The 20,359-nt window shown below is 40.6% G+C and overlaps 1 protein-coding gene across 1 annotated transcript; it reads left to right on the top strand.

Moving 5' to 3' along the window:
- Positions 1-4,903: 4,903 nt before the first annotated feature.
- On the top strand, positions 4,904-20,035 carry LOC107282517 (phosphatidylinositol transfer protein beta isoform-like). The gene is made up of 12 exons (XM_015810303.1): positions 4,904-4,966; positions 7,541-7,571; positions 7,754-7,899; positions 7,976-8,067; positions 9,004-9,011; positions 9,480-9,554; positions 11,798-11,881; positions 12,303-12,380; positions 14,017-14,127; positions 14,868-14,990; positions 16,739-16,820; positions 19,771-20,035. The coding sequence occupies exons 1-11, from the start codon at positions 4,947-4,949 to the stop codon at positions 16,784-16,786; spliced, it is 816 nt and encodes a 271-aa protein (XP_015665789.1). The 5' UTR covers positions 4,904-4,946; the 3' UTR covers positions 16,787-16,820; positions 19,771-20,035.
- Positions 20,036-20,359: the final 324 nt, after the last annotated feature.

Raw genomic sequence — 20,359 nt, 5'->3', positions numbered from 1 at the left:
TCCTGCGTATTCTGTGTCAGCAAGTGATATACAAACACAGTTTTTAGGATCTGATTGAGGTATGAAATGCTGTCAACTTGCAGGCCTAGAGAAGAATGTAAAACAATTAATTAGTGAAAGTTGAAATTAGCAATATATGTACATTGCAGGTTACAAGTCTTACTAATTCTTTTGCATTCTTTTCTAAGTCAGTTGTGCATAGCTTTACACATGGTCCTCATTTAATGACCATTCATTCAGCAACCTTCAAACTTGCGACAGTGTTGAATGAGTGGTACTTATAACCTGCCTTGAAGTTCCAGCCATCCCAGTGCTCCTATGGATGTGATTGCCATCCAGACACTCAACAACTGGCCAGTATTTCCAATTGTCATAGTGTCCCCTGGTGACATGATCTGCTGTTGGTTTCCCACAAAGTCAATGGGGAAGCTGGTAGGAAATCAAAAGTCATGATCATCTGAGAATCTCCTTTAACAATGGTAGCTGGGGACTGCCAAAACTGCTGTTGCCAAGCAGCATCATGATGTGACATTGTGCTTTACAACTGCAACATTTAACAATGAAAATTCTCATCCCAATTATTGTACTTAAGCAAGAACTATCTTTATGCATTTACATATTTTTTCTCCAGACTTGTATTTATTCTCAAAAACATTGTAAAGCATCTGTTAATACTATATGATGTAAACCTAATAAATGTGTTCCTAACATATATGCACCTCCCTCCAGGTTCTATCCTATTCACTATTTTAAATCTATGGAAAAGTATTATGAAATTAGTTGGTATTTTATTATCCATTCCTAGGCTGAAGAGATAACAGGTGTAGTTGATAGAGAAACCTTTTGCAGAGAAACTTTTTATCACGTTTCTTCTGCTGTTCTGCAATCCCAGCCAAGCCCTGGAGCCATCTAAAAGGATTCCCATAATGCTCTTACCTTTCACCACCTTCCTTCCACTAGACCGTGATTGCCCTGGTCTCATTCAGCACCCATACATTATCACTAGTAGAAACTGCTTAATCCATCTGAGTTTGCCAGCCAACCCTATTCCAAATAGAAAGCAACAGACTGTTTACCTTCAATAGCCACTAGCTGTGTTCGCTCTTGTAGCATCTTTACTAACAGCCAAAGTCTCCATTTCTCTCTCTCTCACACACACACCAAATTGTCTCTGATTTCAAGTTACTTTTGGAAATTTTTAAAAACGTTTTCCCACCCTTTTTGCTAACTCTGCATCTGCCTCTCAACCTCCTATAAGCATTACAGTATATTCCACAAGAAACATATTCTACATTCTATTTCCAGCTCCTGATCAGTAAAGTACTGAGCTACTACAGGGAGGCAGAATTCAATAACAGATAGTTAACAGAGAGATATGAAGATTAGTATAAAGTTTGGGTTAACCTGCTGTTTTTTCCATTTTTAATATGTATATTATGATTAAATGTTGGATCGATTTGATTATTAGATAGAGATCTCTCATCTGGAATATTTTATATAATAGTGTTTTTTGTTGTTAAATAAGGATGAGAATGATTATAACTATTTGTAAGGGGAGGAGAATTTTTTATTTTATTTTATTTTCAGCATCCAACCAGGGTGGACCTTTTATGTTCAGTGTTAGACTTATTTGATATTTTTCTTTTTTGTACACAATTTTTTTCCTTTTTTTGTTGTTGGATGTATGTTTTTCTGTTTTGTATTTTATTCTTGTTGATAAAACATAATAAATGTATATAATAAAAATAAGAGCTTTAGGACAGAACACTTCAATGGGACTCTGTCATCTTAACATTTTGTCAAACTGGTTTCTGTGGAAGTTTAAGGTTCTGCAAAGACTTAAAGAGATGTAATGGGCTGTAAAAGTAACCTCAAAGAACAGGAGGAAGAGTTGCAACCAAGACAACAGGCAGACAAAAAACATTTGAGCCCAAGAAAGAAATGTACTTTGAGAAAATGTCTCAGATAAGACCCTCCATATTACTCTCAAAGGAAGGGGGAAATACATTCAGACTTGGATTCCATTACTGTAATTGTATAATAAAAATAGTATTAACATTCACAATTTGGGTCTCCTAATTTAATCTGTCTCGAAGAACTGAATTAGATTCCATGATAATAAAGGGGGGGGGATTGTGCAAGGGACTAAAGTGGAAAAAAAACCCCTCTGTTTTTCCCCTATAGTCACTGATGTACATCTGAAAGTAACTTATCAGCTGATACTCACGAGTCTCACTCTTCAATCAGAGATTCTTGGAAATGTTTTTTTAAACATGCCATAGCTTAGAAAAGTTTGAAAACTCCTGTTCTAAAAAAATAAAAGAGGGAACAAATATTAGATTCCAAATCCTATGGATGGGAAACGTGGTCCAATTATCTGGAGAGACACAGGCTCCTCCATTCTCCTTGAGAATGTCATAAAAAGCACCAAGTGCTTCTTAAGAGCACTTAAAGGAGGCAAGGTAAAGAGCCATTTCTAGCTAAGGTGTCACTCCCAGCACTGACCGCCTTGGAGGAGAGCCAGTTATGTACTGTTCTGGACTGAGTGGACTATAACCAGAAAAGTTTCAAATATCAAGTTATTAATTGTCCTCAGTCGATACTCTTAATCTGAATAATAAATCAACCCATTTTTTCTTTATGTAATACGCTGAAGTATTTATTCATCTGAAGCTGGGTTCACACCAAGTACTAAGCCAAAGAAACAAAACACAGTCAAAAGTGACCAAACAGGTATTCAGCGAAGCATTAAGTATTAGTGAGCACAGCTGCTATTTCTTGCATCACCCATCTTGAAATGGGACTCAAAAGGGAGGAGGACCAAGCCATCTGGAGATAATGAACATGACCGTTCAATACATCCCGAGGCTACCATGATCTAGCTAAAAGAGACTACAGAACAGAATAACAGAGTTAGAAGGGATCTTGGAGGTCTTCTAGTCCAGTCCCCTGCTCAGCAGTAAACCCTATACCCGTGGGGGCGAACCTATGGCATACGTGCCACAGGTGGCACGCAGAGCCCTCTCTGTGGGCATGAGCACTGGTGTCCCAGTCCTAGGCCTTCAGCTGGGTTTTATAAAACCTTTTCGCTTTAGGCCTCCGCCGCCATGTGCAAAAAAAAAAAAGTTCAATCAATTTCAACTTTTTGCAGGGGAAATAAAAAATCTCACAAAGTTGGAATTGATTGATTAAACTTTTTAGTCCCACCCAGTCTGCCGTTACCACCGAAGCCATGCCCACCCAATGGGCCACACCCACTTGGCACCCGACGATACATAACTGGGTTTTGGGTTGCAGTTTGGGCACTCGGTCTCTAAAAGGTTCGCCATCATTGCCCTATACCATTTCGGACAAATGATTGTCCAATATCTTCTTAAAATCTTCCAGTGTTGGAGCATTCACAACTTCTGGAGGCAAGTGGTTCCACTGGTTAATTGTTCTAACTGTCAGGAAATTTCTCCTTCGTTCTAGATCAGGGCTTTTCAACCAGTGGTACGGGTACCACCTGTGATACATTGGCACCTGGCAGGTGGTACGTGATGATCCTAGAAAAATGGTAGCGGGGGAGGGGAATGAGCTGAACCAGTGGCAGCACTGCACAAGCCTGAGCGAGAGATGGCTGGAGCTGCAGGGCTGTCAGGGCTCAGCAGAAGCGCCAGGATCAGCGCTTCTTCGGGACTGTCAGAGCTCAGTGGAAGCGCCAGGATCAGCGCCAGGCTCCAGCTGGAGCTCGGTGCTGATCCTGGCGCTTCTGCTGAGCCCAGAAGCGCCAATCAGCTGGAATGTTGCAGCATCTCCAGGGTCTTGTGATTTACATTCAGTTGCTTGGCAACTGATTCATATTTATGACGGTCAGTGTCCCAGGGTCATGTGAATGACCAAAACCTGCTGCAACCATCCAGCAGATGGGGGGAATAAAAACCAAACATCCCCCCCACCCCACCCCTGCTGCCAATCCTCAACAGAAATGCTCACAACAATGAAAACCTCGGACAGGAGGAAGAGCGCCACCAGCTGGGCAGGCAGGTGTCTTGCTTGGCTTGGGGGGCACTTTTTTCAGTGCCATTGTAACTTCAGTCACTAAGCGAACTGTTGTAAGTCGAGGACTACCTGTACTTCATCACTTTTTTCCTTTTTGGGAGGGGGTCATCAGGTTTTTGACACCTTGTTAGGCGACTGGTGGCACTCGGATATTGCCATATCCTAAAAGTGGTACAATGGGTGAAAAGGTTGAAAAGCCCTGTTCTAGATTGCGTCTCTCCTTGATTAGTTTCCATCCGTTGCTTCTTGTCCTGCCTTCAGGCGCTTTGGAGAATAGCTTGACTCCCTCTTCTTTGTGGCAGCCCCTGAGATATTGGAACACTGCTATCATGTCACCCCTCGTCCTTCTCTTCATTAAACTACTAGACATACCCAATTCCAGCAACCGTTCTTCATATGTTTTAACCATCAGTCACCGAATCATCTTTGTTGCTCTTCTCTGCACTTTCTAGAGTCTCAATATCTTTTTTTTTTTTACATTGTACTAGTGGCTCATTGTTTCCTAAAATCAATATATGCCTAGCCATAAAAGCAGCGGAGCTTGCTGTTTTTCTATTTCAGGGCGAAATCTTCACACGCCTCAGCAAAACTCTTCGGCGGAGTCCTCCTCGCGAGGTGGGCTATTGTATTCGTTTCCGGAATCGGCCGCCCTGTCAATCAAGAGGCAATTCTCTGTCCGACAGGAAGACCCACCCCTGCTCCCTATCGCTCATTCATTGCTTCGGCGGCTTCTGCCGGGAAAAAAAAGGAAGCCCGATTGAGGGCGGAAATGGCGTCGTAAGGGGCTGGTCTGGGCAAGTGGCGGCTGGAGTGAGGGCGGAAATGGCGTCAATGACCGGGGAGTGGGGACCAGGAAGAGAAGGCACGGTGCTTTGGGCGTGCGAGACGCTGGAAGGGTGTGAGGGATGGTGCTCATTAAAGAGTTGTAAGTACTGGAGGGGCAGGGGTGGGTGAGAGGTGCGCGGGGGGGGGGGAAGGATTAATTGGAAGGTGGGAGGGGCTCATAAAGGAAGGGGGTAGGTAACTGAGGGACGCAGGAGCTGCTATACACGGTTACCCCTCCCCCCTCTTTATTTGACTGTTTTATGTAGCACCTAACGGTTATATAGTCCAGAACTATTTCATGTTATATTTTGGATGCTGTGAAAATATTATCAATCTTAGTTTAGATCTGACATTTGGATGAAATGGATTCTTTGACTACTTTGAGTTCAAAGTAGCATTTTTTCCTGTTTTCTGAACAGCCTTAACTGAGGGGTTGGATTAAAACTTCTTTATTCCCAGCCAGCATGCCTCTTGTGTCTCAATGCTTCGGAAAGCGCCGTATTTCTTCCAGCTTCTTTCCTGCTCACAGATGGCATCCAGTTGAGGAGACTAAGAATAACACACTACCACAAAGCCAGTTGTCTACTTTTTAGAACTGACTCATTCCTTGTTTTCAGAGAAGATATTTTCTTCTTAATTACTGCTCTCCCAACATCAATATCTTATTAATCTTCAATAAGAAATATGAGAGAGTTCGTTAGGAATTATCACAATAGTTTCTTGGCTGCCTTTTCCAATATAGAAACTGTTGTACTTTAGGAATAGATTTAGTGGAACTTAATTAGAATAAAAACACATACGCAAAGTGTCACCGCAAATCATGCTTAAGCAGTATATAGGAAAGTTTGCAACAGATTTTTCTTTGCTAACATGCCAGGAGAGGAATATATTTATTTATATTGCTTTCATGCTCAAAAGTCAAAGTTGATTCAAGTTAGTGCATGGGGGAGCCAACAGGAAATACCAACATTTTGTGATAGATTAGACAATTTAAAAAAAATCCTAGAATGCCCTGGTACTCGCCTTTTTATAATGTCCAAGAAATCCACGTAGAAATAGTTATGAAACCACTAGAATTCAAATTGGACTCTGAGATTTTTGCCTTTATTATGTGTCTCATAAAGGCTAAACACTTTTTTGGTAATAGCTTTGTTTCCTGCCTGGTTGATAATTTGGACTGCTAAATTAGGGTGTTAGCTTGCTATGTTTTCTGAATGTTATCATTGCTATCTTGTCTGGGTAGTTTTTAACTTTGTTTTTGTTTTGTATTTGATATTTTGTAAGCTGACCAGGCTCTCTTTTTGAGTCAGGTAGCCTTAACATAGCTAATCAATATTGAAACATGCATGCTTCAAACTACAAAGCTTTCAATGATCTGTTGTGCTTCTTAGGCGCCAATATCTTTCTGCTACCTTTGCAAAAAAGGAGAGTCTACACAATTTGTAGTCCACAAATATCTGTCTGCTTGTTCATAATGGCCCAAGTCATTTGTCGCCTCAAAACTCTAAAAAAGTGTATTATTTACTACTAAAAAAGCCCCTTGGGGCAACAAGTGTCCTTAGCTCAGGTGGAAATAAAATGGGGATAATTATTTCTGTCATTTTATTGTTATTTGGTATTTGTAATCTTTTTTTGTCCTCTTCATTAAGTCACATGGCAGTTAGATGGCCTTGCAAATCTAATAAATAAGGATAGAGAAGTGACTGTTGACAAGTTTAGTTTATGATAATTCCTTAAATAAACCTCCCACTCAGAGTATAATTGAAACCAATTGTGCTCTGCATACCGTATATGTTTATAATTGCTTTGAGATTTCTTTTTTAAATGAGAAGTAATGTGGAATAATAATGTCCATTAACTAAACTGCAGTATCCAGTATAAATTGCTTTGTAACTTAATATAGTTATGGATTTTATCCCATTGAACTTAGTCACATCCTTTAAAATATTTTCAGATGGATAGCTTCTAGTGCTAGCAATCAAAATTGTACCTATTTTTATATAACAATTTAATATTTTTGTCATGACTTTTTAAAGCAAAAAAGGGGGGAAGGGGGTTAAAAAGGGAGTTGGTAAGAAAAGGTCGAAAGGTTTCGTTGTCTGTATGCACTGTAAAATTCTGTGGCTGAAGCAAAATGATTTGAAAGGTTCTTATCTCAGATCTCTTTAGGCAGGAATGATGAGAATAAATATTTTAGTGATTAATGGGAATATTTATTGCAAACAAACCAAAAGGATCATGTCCTTTTAAAGATTTTTTTTCTTGTAAAATCTATTAAAAACAAATAAAGAATAAAAACTTGTGAAGGATCCTTTGTAGCTCAGAGAATTCAGCGTATTTTCTAAGCAATCACAGTTGATCTGTTGATGAAATATAGCAATAGGACTTAGACTTACATACCACTTTATAAGACACTCTAAGCAGTTTATAGAGTCAGCCTATTACCCCCAACAATCTGGGCCCTCAAAATGATGGAAGCTGAGTCAACCTTGAGCCCATTAGGATCAAACTCCTGGCTCTATTCTACCTAAATACTATATTTGTATGAGTACATTCATGCACTCTTTTTATATAGTAAAAAATAGTGGTGGGAGGGACTGAAAATTGGGAGAAACCTATCTAACTATTTTCCTTCTCTTTCTTTTCCTCCCCTGCAACAAAAAAAAAAATCCAGTCGGGTGGTACTACCTTGCTCCGTAGAAGAGGTGAGTAATAAACCTTGCTCTGAGGGAAACTTTATTAACCCCACTGATAAAGATTGTGGGTAGTCCAGAGGTTGTCACACTCTGGCTTGCTTTGCCTTCCACTCACGAATAGCTATCAGTAGCCTTCCTTTCTCTCAGGGGAAACAGAATTTTACCCTCCTCTGTCTTTTTGCCATCTTCAGTATCAAGTAGGACAATTATTTTCCGTGGCTGAGGCTAGTAAGAACAACACTGGTGGTGGTGAAGGAATCGAGGTGCTGAAAAATGAGCCCTACCAACACGAGGGGGAGCAGGGGCAGTACACTCATAAGATCTACCACCTTCAGAGGTAAGAACCATCCTGGGTGTGGACAGCTGATGGCAATGCTGGATCTGAAGCCTTCCCTTGCTTCTTTCTCCCACAGCAAAGTTCCAGGATTCATCAAGATTTTTGCCCCAGAAGGGTCCCTTGTTGTCCACGAAAGAGCCTGGAATGCCTATCCTTACTGTCGGACGGGTGAGCCTGCGGGAGGGGGGAAAAAACCTCTTTAGTATTGGCAGAAACTATTATTGACCAGGATGGTGTCTTTCAAGTTCTATAATTCAAGAAAACATTAAAATTTCCATATGTTACTGAATAAGATAATTTTATTTTTGGTATAAATTCTCAGTGGCAAATAGCAGTGTTTTGGCAGAGGTTCAGGGAGCACCCATTCATGATAAATCCTGCTTGAATTGAGAATAGGGTGCTTGCAGAGGGTGGATGAAGCTTGGTATAATTTTCCAACAGATCTCTGTTTATTATTATTATTATTGTTGCTGCATGTAATCTGAAAATACCAAAGTTCTACAAAATTGGTCAGAGGGCAATGGAGCATTTAGAAGGGAACGAGATCATTCCTGTCATATTCTCCTATTCACTTTCTATGATGTTAAGCATCACATTGAAAATAAGCCTGCTAATTCTCAATAGCTTGGATTGGCCACCTCTGCCCTTTTCCAGATGCATTTGCCTAAAATAAAAATAAAAAAAAACAGTAAAAAAGGAATCCATAATAAAAGTTTTAGCATAAGTTTTTTTTTAAAGGAAAGAAAAGTGCCCAAATTGTACTCCGTAACCCAGGAGAAAAATTGAAAATCCGGGCTCTGAATCACATAGCAGTTTCTCTTAGCATCATTCTTCATGCTACTGGGCCCTGAGTCCTCCCCAAAAAGTTAAATGCAATGCTTGGATCCCAAAACGTCCATTTCTAGACTTCTCAGCTCTGATGCCTGTAGCATTCTGCTTACTGAGTGCTGGATTCTAGCATGACAGTTTGAGTCATGCATCATTATTACTGTACTTATTGTTGGGGCAGAATAATAAGATGTAATTTAGCAAGATTTTCTGTGTTGCTTTGCCACACTAACATGCTTTTTGTCTTTTCCCTTATTTTGGCCTCATCTGCTGCAGTTATTACGGTGAGTGAGTTCTGAAATGGGTAGCTATGGGCGGCATTTTCCCTGTTTATTGTTCCCCATAGCCTCTTGAACACATCTGTTTCCTCTAATACAGGGTCCCCAACCTTTCTGGCTATGTGAACTGCTGGCGGTGGGGGGGGGAGAGGGGACAAGTTCACACGCGCGCTCACTGCTTGCGCAAATGGAGCTTTGCGTGCTCATTGCCCCTTGCGCAGCTCAGTTCACAATGGGTCACAGACCAGATCTGGCCCACAGACTGGGGGTTAGGGACCCCTGCTCTAATACGTACCGTCTTACGGGGTTCATCTGTTCTATGAATTGAATTGTTATAGTCAATTCATAGTTATACAAATTGACTCAGAAGATTCAAGGTAACATATCCCTGACAAGTGTGGCCTTTAGTATTTGCAGGTTCTATTGTCTGCACCAAGAATTCTTGTAACCTTGTTTCCTTCTCCTCTTCGATAGAATGAGTACATGAAGGATGATTTCTTTGTCAAAATTGAAACATGGCACAAACCCGATTTAGGTGAACACGAAAATGTAAGTGGAAAAATGCAAATCTAACAGATTGCATGCTAACAGTCCAAAGAATTGGGGTACCTAAATCCTACCGAATTTTATTCTTTATAGATAGTCCTCGACTTACAACCATTTGTTTAGTTCAAAGTTATAGAGGCACTGAAAAAAGTGACTTATGACCATTTTTCACACTTACAACTGTTGCAGCATCCCTATGATTATCTGATAAAACTTTGGACGCTTGGCAGCTGGCATGCATTTATGAGGGTTGCAGTGTCCCGGGGTCATGTGATCACCTTTTGCAACCTTCTGACAAACAAAGTTAATGGGGAAGCCAGATTCACTTAATGTTACTATCTTAACAGTTGCAGGGCAAGAAATAGGGCAAAACTCACTTAACTGTCTTGCTTAGCAATAGAATGGGCTCAGTTGTAATTGTAAGTCAAGGATTGCTTGTATAGGCAATAAGATTTTGCATTGCTGGATTCAAGTTTTATTACCCAGAAATAAAACTGCGGTTAATCCATGATTAGGGGACATTGAGAACATCACTGACTTATTCTGGTTTGGAGAGTTAGCTTCCAGAAAATCTTTGGAACAGCTGAATCATTGTGGTTCAGAGAATTCAACTTTACACATCCCTATCAGCATTTATTTTCATGTCTGGCTAATTATGTAGAAGTGAAATTTAAAATTGTTACGATTATGTGCTTATTGGCTTAGTGTGACATAGGAAATTAAGCTGTGCTTTATTTCCTTGGGGCTTGCCATATTGTTCAAATCCAGCCATTAGGGTTTGTATGATGTTAAATTTAACATGGTATCCAAGTCCACTTTAATTACAGTTAAACTGTGGGTTGTTATAATTGGGATGTGTTAAACTCAACGTTTGAGGCATAGAACAATCCAATGTTCTCTTAGGGAGTTCTGGAAAAGACTGATTTGATTATTTAGGGAGTGACTCTGGTTTTCCAGAAATAAATCTCCCTCTCCAGAAGTGGTTTGTGTTATCTAGGCAGGGTGTCAACAGTGAGATTTTCATGCATTGTGTGACACATTTAATAGGAAATAAAGCACTTAGAATAAACAGATTTTTTAAAAAAGCAAAGAAGCTGGAGCAAGAGCTTGCTTGGCGCAGTACCTCTAAATCAAAATAATTATGTTTAATCATGATGTACAAAGTAGCCCAATGAAACAAGATTCTACAGGGCAATGGACAAAAGGAAGTAATACAGAACCTAAATAGGTTAGCATTTAAAGTATCAAGCAAGTTCAAGCAAATGCAACAGGCTTTAACTTGATGACAATATGTCATAGAAAAAGATTGGAGAAAGTCCTGGACGAAATACTCCAAAAGTTGATTGAAGTCCCCAAGAAGATAGCATTCCATATGCTACCCACCTATTCCTTAAAGGAGGGCAGCTGGAGAAGAGTCTCTAGGGATCCCAATAGATTAAAAGAAAGCTGGCAGCAATTTTAGATACTGGCTGCATTCACACATGCTAATCATATTTCAGAGACATAAACCAGTCTTTTAGACAAGCAAAATTTTCATGGTTCATTTAAAATTTCATAGCTAATGCCAAGGTTTTTATTTTTCTTTTTAAACACAAGTCTTGACTTACATAATTATGTCTTGGTTAGATGCTTAAAAAAGGCCTTACAGCAAACTATGATTGAATTTAAAAAAATCATGAATACTGCCCTGTTCACACATCATATTGTACTATATTTATAGTCAGTGAGTCAACAAAAACATAGTTTCAAACCGGTTGGATGTTCTGAAACCATGACTATCTGATCTATATATAGCTGTTAACCTGAGCAAAAACCTATCCTAAAAAAGTAATTTTGTTGGTGCTTCATAAGTGGCCACAGGGCGATCCATATTTAGAGCTTGTTATCAAACTGTAAATTATGGAAATGGGAATTATTAAATATTTCATTTAAAAATATTTTAATGATAATTTCTTAAACTTTTCAATTAATGAACAGAGAGCAATCATACTAATCATTTTAATAATAATTAAAATTCAATCAAATTCTTTTGTCCTGGTCTCACCCACTTCTTTTTGGAATGCAATTCTAGGCAGAATGCTACTCAAAAGGCAGACTGTAAAAAGTTGTGTGCCTTATTATGAGGTGTGAACTCATTCACTGTCTAAAATATCACCAATATGTATAAAACTTAAGCAGAAATTCGCCAGAATCATCTACCTTTGATATTGTCAGTAACTTCTGAAATTGTAATTTCTCCTTTGCAGGTCCACGGGCTGGATGCAGATACTTGGAAAGATGTGGAAGTTGTTCACATAGACATTGGTGATCGGACAAACGTATCAGATGATGTAAGAAGATGTTGGCTGGGCTGCGGCCTTAGCAGGTGGCATGATGGGTGACCTGAGATAAAGGCAGGACAATTCTGGGTCATGAAAAGAGGACTGGGAAACTCTGGTGGGCTACAGATAATTAATTTCTGGTGGCAACAGTGATGATGACCTATACCAGTTCCACTAACAGCTTGCTTAAGTTCTGGTGTCATCCTCCGTTTCTTTTGTTTTTCACTGACTTTTGGATGTTAAACATCGCCTTTTTCAACCTTCCTCTGTAGCTAAGTTAGTTGTTTCTGCTCAACTGTAGCGGGAAACGTGTTGACTTGTTCTAACTATTTTTTTAAAAAATAGTTGTTCAGATTCTTCCTCACATCACAGTTTGCTAGGACTTCTGTCCTGCATGCTGCCACCTTTCCTCAACTCTTTTCTCTTTCAGGATTACAAACCAGATGAAGATCCAGCTCTTTTCAAATCTATGAAGACTGGCAGAGGCCCTCTCGGCCCTGACTGGAAGGTAATATCTACCTCACAAAAAAGAAGGAAACTGGCTTTTTAGTACATCTTTGATTGCCTGCCCTCCTCCCTCCCAACTCTCCCCCCCCCCCTGCGTTCAGGCATTCTAGATTCCAAGAGAGACTTGAAAAGAAGCAATAATTATAATTATTCCATAGAATTATAAAGCTTGCTTATACACAGTGCTGTTCCGCTGAGCTGACTTAAGCTGCCCATGGATTTCAGAGGTGTAGTTATGCCACACAACTCCTCTGCTGTGCTAGACTAGCCTTCCACAATTTGACACCCTCTGAAAATGTTGCTATACAACTCCCATCATCCCCAGCCTACATCTGGAGAGCACCAGGATGGAGATGACAGATTAATAGCATGAGATTGATTGACTTGTCTTCAAAATATATCTGATGGTCCCAAACCAGCCACTATTTTCTCAGCCTAACACGAACTCCTTTTCTTCACTTAAAAGGTTGTCCGGAGGGATAAAGGTTTTTTTTTCCAAGTATATTGTTTGTTGGGGAAAAAAATTATGTGGGAAATTTTGATTTACCATTATCTGCTCTTTCTGCCTCTCTCAAGTTCCTCTCAGATGTTTCACCAAAGAGAAACATTACTTTAAAATGTCCAAGATTTTGAGGGGGGAGGGAAGACCTATGCCCTATCCAAGCCTTGAGTGGTATTACAAGTTTTAAGAACTTCTTTCCAACCCAACAGAATGATAAAAATAGGGAATTATGTAAAATGGCTTGTAACTCTACCTGTCTATCTTTGGGAAGCCCTCTGAACAGAACTGGGCCAAATTTGGTAAGTGGGAGAAGCTAGCATGAGTTTAAAATGAGGCTGGGTCCAGCCAAGGGCTATAGAGGAAAAAGTCTACAAAAATAACCCTGTGCCTCCCTCCAGTGGGAAAGGCCATTGAGTTCAGATGCTGCTGCATGCTCCATCTAAGGCCTCCCTCCTTTCCTGGTCCACAAACTCCATGTGCTCTGCATGCTTTCCTGTGTCAGAAGGAAAACCCCATACATTATTGCAATGAGATGATAGCCCAAATAGTCCTCATGTAGTAACTATCAGAGTTATGATGATGTTTAAAAACACCTAGCTTTGTGACCAGTTCTCACAATTATGACCATCCAAGCATCCCAGGGTCACATGATTGCCATTTGGATGCTTCACAACTGAAATGGATTTACAACTATTACAGCATTATGTAGTCACATGATTGCCATTTGGGTGCTTCACAACAAGTGTCATGACAAGCAGAGCGAATGCAGAATATAATCACAAGTTCTGGTTACCTGATGTCTCAATGACTGGCAGTTTGCTTAATAATTGGGAAGTGACATTCAGAGTTTTTGGCAGTCAGGTGATTTTCTGCTTAGCAATGAAGTGGCCGGCGCCAATTATGGTCACTAAGCAAGGATTTACCTGTAACTGTATTTAATCACAAACCAAATCTATGAAATTGAATTTCATTTGTGTTCTGGATGTCCAATATAAATGTATTGGAGGAGTGTGACTTTGGGCATGCCATTCAAAAGTCACATGCACTTGGACAAAATACCACATCCTGGTCCCACCTTAACTCTTCTGATTTTGTTCTCTCTTCCCCCCCCCCTTTTTTTTTTCTTTCCTGTTAGCGGGAACTAGCCAATAATGAAGATTGTCCCCACATGTGTGCCTACAAACTTGTGACTGTGAAGTTCCGCTGGTGGGGCCTTCAGGGAAGGGTTGAAAAGTTTATCCAAAAGGTGAGTTCAAGGTGGACAGTTGTTTGCCCCAGTTTGAGGAAATTTGCTGGAATCCGAAGCACTGTTTGAGGGAGGAAAGCCCCTCCCCCTTCAATAATATCAAGCTGATACTGCTTTTTATGGAATAATAGGATAAAGAGATTGAGTCCAGTAAACATCGGGCCATTTTCTCAGAAGCACAGAATTAACTACAGTCCTCGACTTACAACTATTCGTTTAGTGACTGTTCGAAGTTGCAACAACACTGAAAAAAGTGACATTATTGTTTTTCACGTGTACAACCATTGCAGTGTTTCCATGGTCACATGATAGAAATTCAGACCTTTGGCAATTGGCATGAATTTGTGATGGTTGCAGTGTCTGGGCAATCATGCGATCTTCTGAGAAGCAAAGTCAATGGGGAAGCCAGATTCACTTAACTGTGTTACTAATTTAACAACTGCAGTGATTCATTTAACAACTGTGGCAAGAAAGGTTTTAAAATGGGGCAAAATTCACTTAACAACTATCTTGATTAGCAACAAAAAAATTTGGGCTCAATTGTTGATCGTAAGTCAAAGACTATCTGTGGTTCAAAATGGCTGCCAGTCTTGCTTTTCTGTCTGAAGAACCTAGCCTAGATTTATTCCTGTGACTTTGATGTCTAAAGGCTTAGAAAACGGCTTTTCATTCCCAATTTGGGCCATTTTATATTCTCAGCATCTCAAGTTTCTTAAAAGCTTCTCTTTCCCCTTTGACAGCAAGAAAGACGCCTCTTTACCAACTTCCATAGGCAGCTCTTTTGCTGGTTGGATAAGTGGGTGGATTTAAGCATGGCTGACATCCGGCGGATGGAGGACGAGACGCAGAAAGAGCTTGATGAGGTACTAAGGATGGTTATGTACTGGATGGGGTAATCAAGTAGCTTTCTTTCCCCACGGAAAGTCTCTGCTATAACAAGAGATAAATCCTTTATTCTTCTATAGAAGGAAATGAATATAAGGGTATTTTATAAAATGAAGGATCCTAGCTAAAAATGAAACAAATGTGCTTTTTTTTCTTCAAAATCATGTTTTATTCTTAAAAGGGTGCAAATAACAAGAAAGTTTTTTTTTTTTAAAAAAAAGACTGTCTTAGTAGTAAGAAGATGTAAAAAGATTACATTAATAATTTATAATATGGGAGGGATATATGTGATCCATATGTAGTCTCTTCCCAACCTTTTTGTGTCTGCTATATTTTTTCTCTAAGATATATCATTGCTGGAATTAGTATCAAAAACATTACTTCTCAGCTTTGGGGCTAAGACCAAGTATAGTAACAGCAGCAAACCCATCAGATTTTAGTAATACCATGTTGTGAAGAGCTTAATTATCTATTTTGAGTTGGAAAGATTGCAACCCCCTCACCACAAACTTTTCAAATAGATTTTAAAAATTGGCCCGTCTATTTCCCATGGTGCCATTGCTATTTTGTTCTTTTGATACCAAATAATTAAAAAGGAGAGGTAGCCTCTTGCTTCTGTAGCACTGTTTCTCAACTTTGGCAACTTGAAGATATGTGAGGACTTCAACTCCCAGAATTCTCTAGCCCAGTGATGGCGAACCTTTTAGAGACCGAGTGCCCAAACTGCAACCCCAAACCCACTTATATATCGCCGGGTGCCAGGTGGGCATGGCCCACTAGGTGGGCGTGGCTGTGGTGGTCATGGCAGACTGAGTGGGTGTGGCCAAGGTGGGCATGGTCACCTTGATGTTGCTCGTGGGGAGGGACGCCTGTGGGGTCTCAGCAGGTTGGGGGAGATCTGGGGGATCGCTGGCAGATGGGGCGGTGGGCAGGAGGCTCGTCCTGCAGGGTGACGCGAGGCAAGGCGAGGCAGGGTGGGGGTGTCATTGTTGCAGGGCAAGGCAAGGCCGGGCGGCTGCTGCCTGACACCATCAGCCCCCGCACACAGAGGCCAGCAAGCGCATGGGGGGCCGACAGTGTCCGTCAGCAGCCACAGCCTGCCGGCCCCTCGACCGGTGCACTCTGGGACTCCGCAGCCCATCGCCAGCAGTTCAGAGAAGCCGGATAGCCGATAGCTGAGGCGGCAATGCAGTAGGTCGTGCCCGGGAAAAGGAGAGCATGCGAGGCCAGGAGGGATGTGACGGAGGGGAGGGAAACCAGCCGTGCTGGGATGCATCCAGCCACCTGGGACCTTGGTGAGTTAGCGGGCGGCTGGTTGAAGAGGGACAGTTGCCATCTCCGGGGCATGGTGCAGGTGCCCACAAAGAGGGCTCTGAGTGCCGCCTCTGGCACGCGTGCCATAGGTTCGCCACCACCCCTCTAGCCAGTCATGCTGGCTGGAAAATTCTGGGAATTGAAGTCCAATTATCTTCAAATTGCCAAAATTGAGAAACACTGCTCGATATAGCCGTCCGTTTGGTTGTATATTTATAAACAGCCACTTATGATTAAAATATAGTAATATGTAAATTCATTTGAATTCAGTTATACTTGATTATTGCTAGGAAACACAAAATTGTTTTGACAAGTGGAATTAAGGCTAGGAGAAACTGAAGTGGGCCAAACCCATTAGGAAATTATTCTTGCAAAAAAGCCATTCAACCAGAAATTCTATATTCTATTGCAGATCCGCCAGAAGGGCACAGTGAGAGGCATGACTGTCGGGGATGAATGAGTGCCCCCTGCTGCCTAGACAAAGAAATGACAAGGTTGGAAAAACGGGGGTGGAATAAATAGCATACTGGAAAGCAATGCAATGAGTTGATTCAAAAGCTCATGTCTCAGTTTAACATAATAAAAATGCATGATGTTTGCCACACACAACCTTTGCTCTTCCCACTACAATGCAAGTAAACTAAAAAAGAAGACTATAATTAGCCATAGAGAGCCAGTTTGATGTGGTGGTTCAGGCATCAGTCTAGAAACCAGGAGACTGTGAGTTCTAGTTCCACCTAAGGCACAAAGCCAGCTGGGTGACCTTGAGTCAGTCATTCTCTGTAGCCTGAAAAAAGAAAGCAGTGGCAAGTACTTCTGAAAAAACTTGCAAAGAAAACTGCAGGTACTTATCCAGGTAGTCGCCAGAAGTCAACACTTATTCAAGGGCACAAAACAAAACAATAATAATAATAATTTGTCTGCTTTAGTGCAAGCTAGGATATTAATTCATGATTTAAAAATTGGCTTTGGTTAACCAGGAAATTAGTGCTAATCATTGATTTCCTGGCTTACTTGAATCAACTGAGAGGGCTGCATGCACAGGAAAAGATTTGTCAAATCTTATTTAGCTGAGATCTGGCTGAGCAGATGTGGTCAATTTGGTATAGATCATCTTTGTGAGAGATGAGCGTCTAAAGCTAAAATTAGTAGGAATATTTTAAGGCCACTTCACAATTTGCATTGCATTACTTTTGAAACGTTCTTACGATTAGAGCTATAAATTCAAATAAATAGTAGGTTTTGCAGATTCATACTAGCTATTTTTTTTAACCAACAAAGCATAAATGTAACTTCCTCAGTTTGGTATCTTTCAGATGTATTGAGTTGAAACTCTCTTTGTTCTTGGCCAGCCTATGATTTATAACCTCAAACATCTGAACTGCATCTGATGGAGGAAAGCTGGTTTAAATCTGTCAGTTAGCATTCATCTTAAACTTTATTTGTATGCCTAAATTGCTTCATGTAATTATAAAAGAGAAATAGATCATAGAATATTTTTTAAAGAATGCTAAATTAATCTGTACTATAAATTCCACTTTAAAGTGTAGAATGTAAGCATAGATACAATAAGCAATGTAGCCACAAGCAATCTGCTTTAAAAAGTAGAATGGCAGACATTTTGATTGAAAGATCCCCTTTGAAGATTATAGCCTGGTGTCCAAAAGAACAAGTTTGGGGCCCAGGAGTCTCTTCCAGGTAATAAAGTTTAAAAAATCCTTCCTTTTGGGACTTATTATACTTTAGCAATAGCAATAGCACGTAGACTTATATACCACTTCACAGTGTTTTACAGCCCTCTCTAAGCAGTTTACAGAGTCAGCATATTGCTTCTCACAATCTGGGTCCTCATTTCACTGATCTTGGAAGGATGGAAGGCTGAGTCAACCTTGAGCTGGTCAGAATCAAACTCCTGGCAGTGAGCTGAGTTAGCCTGCAATAACCACTAATCATGGTCTAACCACTGCACCACCACGGCTCATTAGCTAGTCGAAGACTTAAAGCAAGGCCTCAGATTTTTAAAGTAGTTTTTACATTCAAGTGAAATTGAGGAAAAAAAATAACTTTCAGTAATGAGGAATAGTTTGTACTCATTAATACGCATCTTCCATTGTCTTCATCTTCGTCAGCTAAGACCACATATCCAAAGGTGCATCTTACGGGTAGGTCTAAACTGGGCAGAACTTGCATTAGATTATATAGGACAGCTTGATGACTGCAATAGAGGAGCTAAGGTTTTTGATTTTCTGTTGTTTAATGCAGGGGTGTCAAACTGCCGGCCCGCGGGCCAGACGCATCACGCGGAAGCTGCTCCCACCCCATTGCCGGCAATGGCAAAACAGTCCTGATACGTTGCGTGACGTCATGTGACGTCACGAGTTTGACATGTCTGGTTTAATGAAAGCAAGAAAAATATTCTTAATTTTTTTTTAATGCCATAGCTGAAACTTTGCTCAATGTGTATATTTGCAAAGTAGTATTTATTTCCTGTAATAGGGATGCCAGTAGGGATTCCTTGAGCTCAACTGGGTGTTTTATGTTAGACTTCCTGATCTATGCAGACTGTAATATAAATTGGTAGCATTATATATGGTGTCTAGTTCAAGGGAAGCAGGGACTGACTCTCCAAGCTTCCCTCAATTATTTCATAGTTGGCTCTCATTAATGGAACTCAAGATCCTACTATAGTTCAGTGTTCCTCAACCTTGGCAACTTTATACGGGTCTAGGACAACTCACTGCGGCCAACTTGCCATAATCAACTCACTGCAGGACAAGAGTTACACCAAGGGTAGTCAACCTTGGCTCTTTTATGACTCGTGGACTTCAATTCCCAGAATTCCTGAGCCAGGTGGCTCAGGAATTCTGGGAATTGAAGTCCACGAGTCATAAAAGAGCCAAGGTTGACTACCCCTGAGTTACACTAATAACAAAGAAATGGTGGAATAGAATAATTAAAGAAAAGATGCAAAAGAATGGCCAAAATAAAATGTCAGTGACAAAAATTAAAATAATTTTCTAATTGTTTTAAATATTTAAATTGAATTGTTGAATTGTCCCGCAGCGAGTTGTCCCTCGGTGAGTTGTCCCATTCTGACTTTAGGCATGCTGGCTGGGGAATTCTTGAGTTGAAGTCCATATATCTTAAAAGTTTCCAAGGTCAAGAAATACTTTTCTAGTTAAAACGGGGTAGATTCCACAGGCTACGGTCTTTGTTTCATATGTGTGGAGTTTTGTATACATCATCCAAGCATCCAAAAATAGAAAGCAAGGCAGACAAGCAGTTGCCACCCAAGGCCTGGCATGAATACCCCTATTTGTTTATGCAAAGTGTAAGTCAGAGAAGGCTGAATTTCATTAAACCTGTTCAGGTTTAGACTCAAGTTTTCTCCGTACAGAAAATACTGCGTTTTGCTCATTCCTCCCTGTCTCTTTTCTACCCTAGATGCAGTGCCCGTTCTGACCTGAGATTGGACCTATCCTTGTGGGACTCTGCCTTCTCCCTCCTCCTCCTCCTCCTCCTCGTCACCTAGGAAGGGGGAGACGGGTTCTCTCTTTCATTCCATCCATTTGGTCCTAAGATATTCCAAGATGTCCCCGATTTTACCAACCTGGGGAGCCCCATGAAACTGCTGCATATTACTTACTGATCATGGATTAATAGGTGTCCTTACCGCATGAATGGGATGTCAAGGGGGACAAGGACCTTTGAGGGGTGGGCGGGGCATCTCCCTTTTTCGCACTGCAGAGTCAGGAATGCATGAATATTAATAACATTAATCTGAATATTTTTAGAATCATACTTCAGTGGGTGGGTGAGGAATTTATAGGAAGTGGGGAAAAAAAGATGATTTGAATTGGGAGGGGGAAATTTAAAGTTAGGAATATAGTTAGTTTCTCTTTCACGGTGGAGAGTTTTAAGTCGCCCATGAAAACTGTTTCTCCCTTTTTGAAACTGCATTCAGCTTCCAGAGCTGTGGGGGGGGGGGGTGGGGGGAAATGAAGTTTCCACTCCAGGAGTTTTCCTATGCATG

Source organism: Protobothrops mucrosquamatus, unplaced genomic scaffold, assembly GCF_001527695.2.
Source record: "Protobothrops mucrosquamatus isolate PMUCROS unplaced genomic scaffold, P.Mucros_1.0 scaffold8, whole genome shotgun sequence".
NCBI classification, from domain to species: Eukaryota; Metazoa; Chordata; class Lepidosauria; order Squamata; family Viperidae; genus Protobothrops; species Protobothrops mucrosquamatus.
The sequence above is the reverse complement of the archived record's forward strand: the minus strand, read 5'-3'. Positions and strand labels throughout refer to the sequence as shown.

Excerpts from the sequence above, each read along its gene's own strand:
- LOC107282517 (XM_015810303.1), top strand. The coding sequence starts at position 4,947 with ATGGTGCTCATTAAAGAGTT. Across the intron at positions 9,555-11,797 it reads ATTTAGGTGAACACGAAAAT|GTCCACGGGCTGGATGCAGA; the intron begins GTAAGTGGAAAA and ends TCTCCTTTGCAG. Across the intron at positions 14,128-14,867 it reads TTGAAAAGTTTATCCAAAAG|CAAGAAAGACGCCTCTTTAC; the intron begins GTGAGTTCAAGG and ends CCCCTTTGACAG.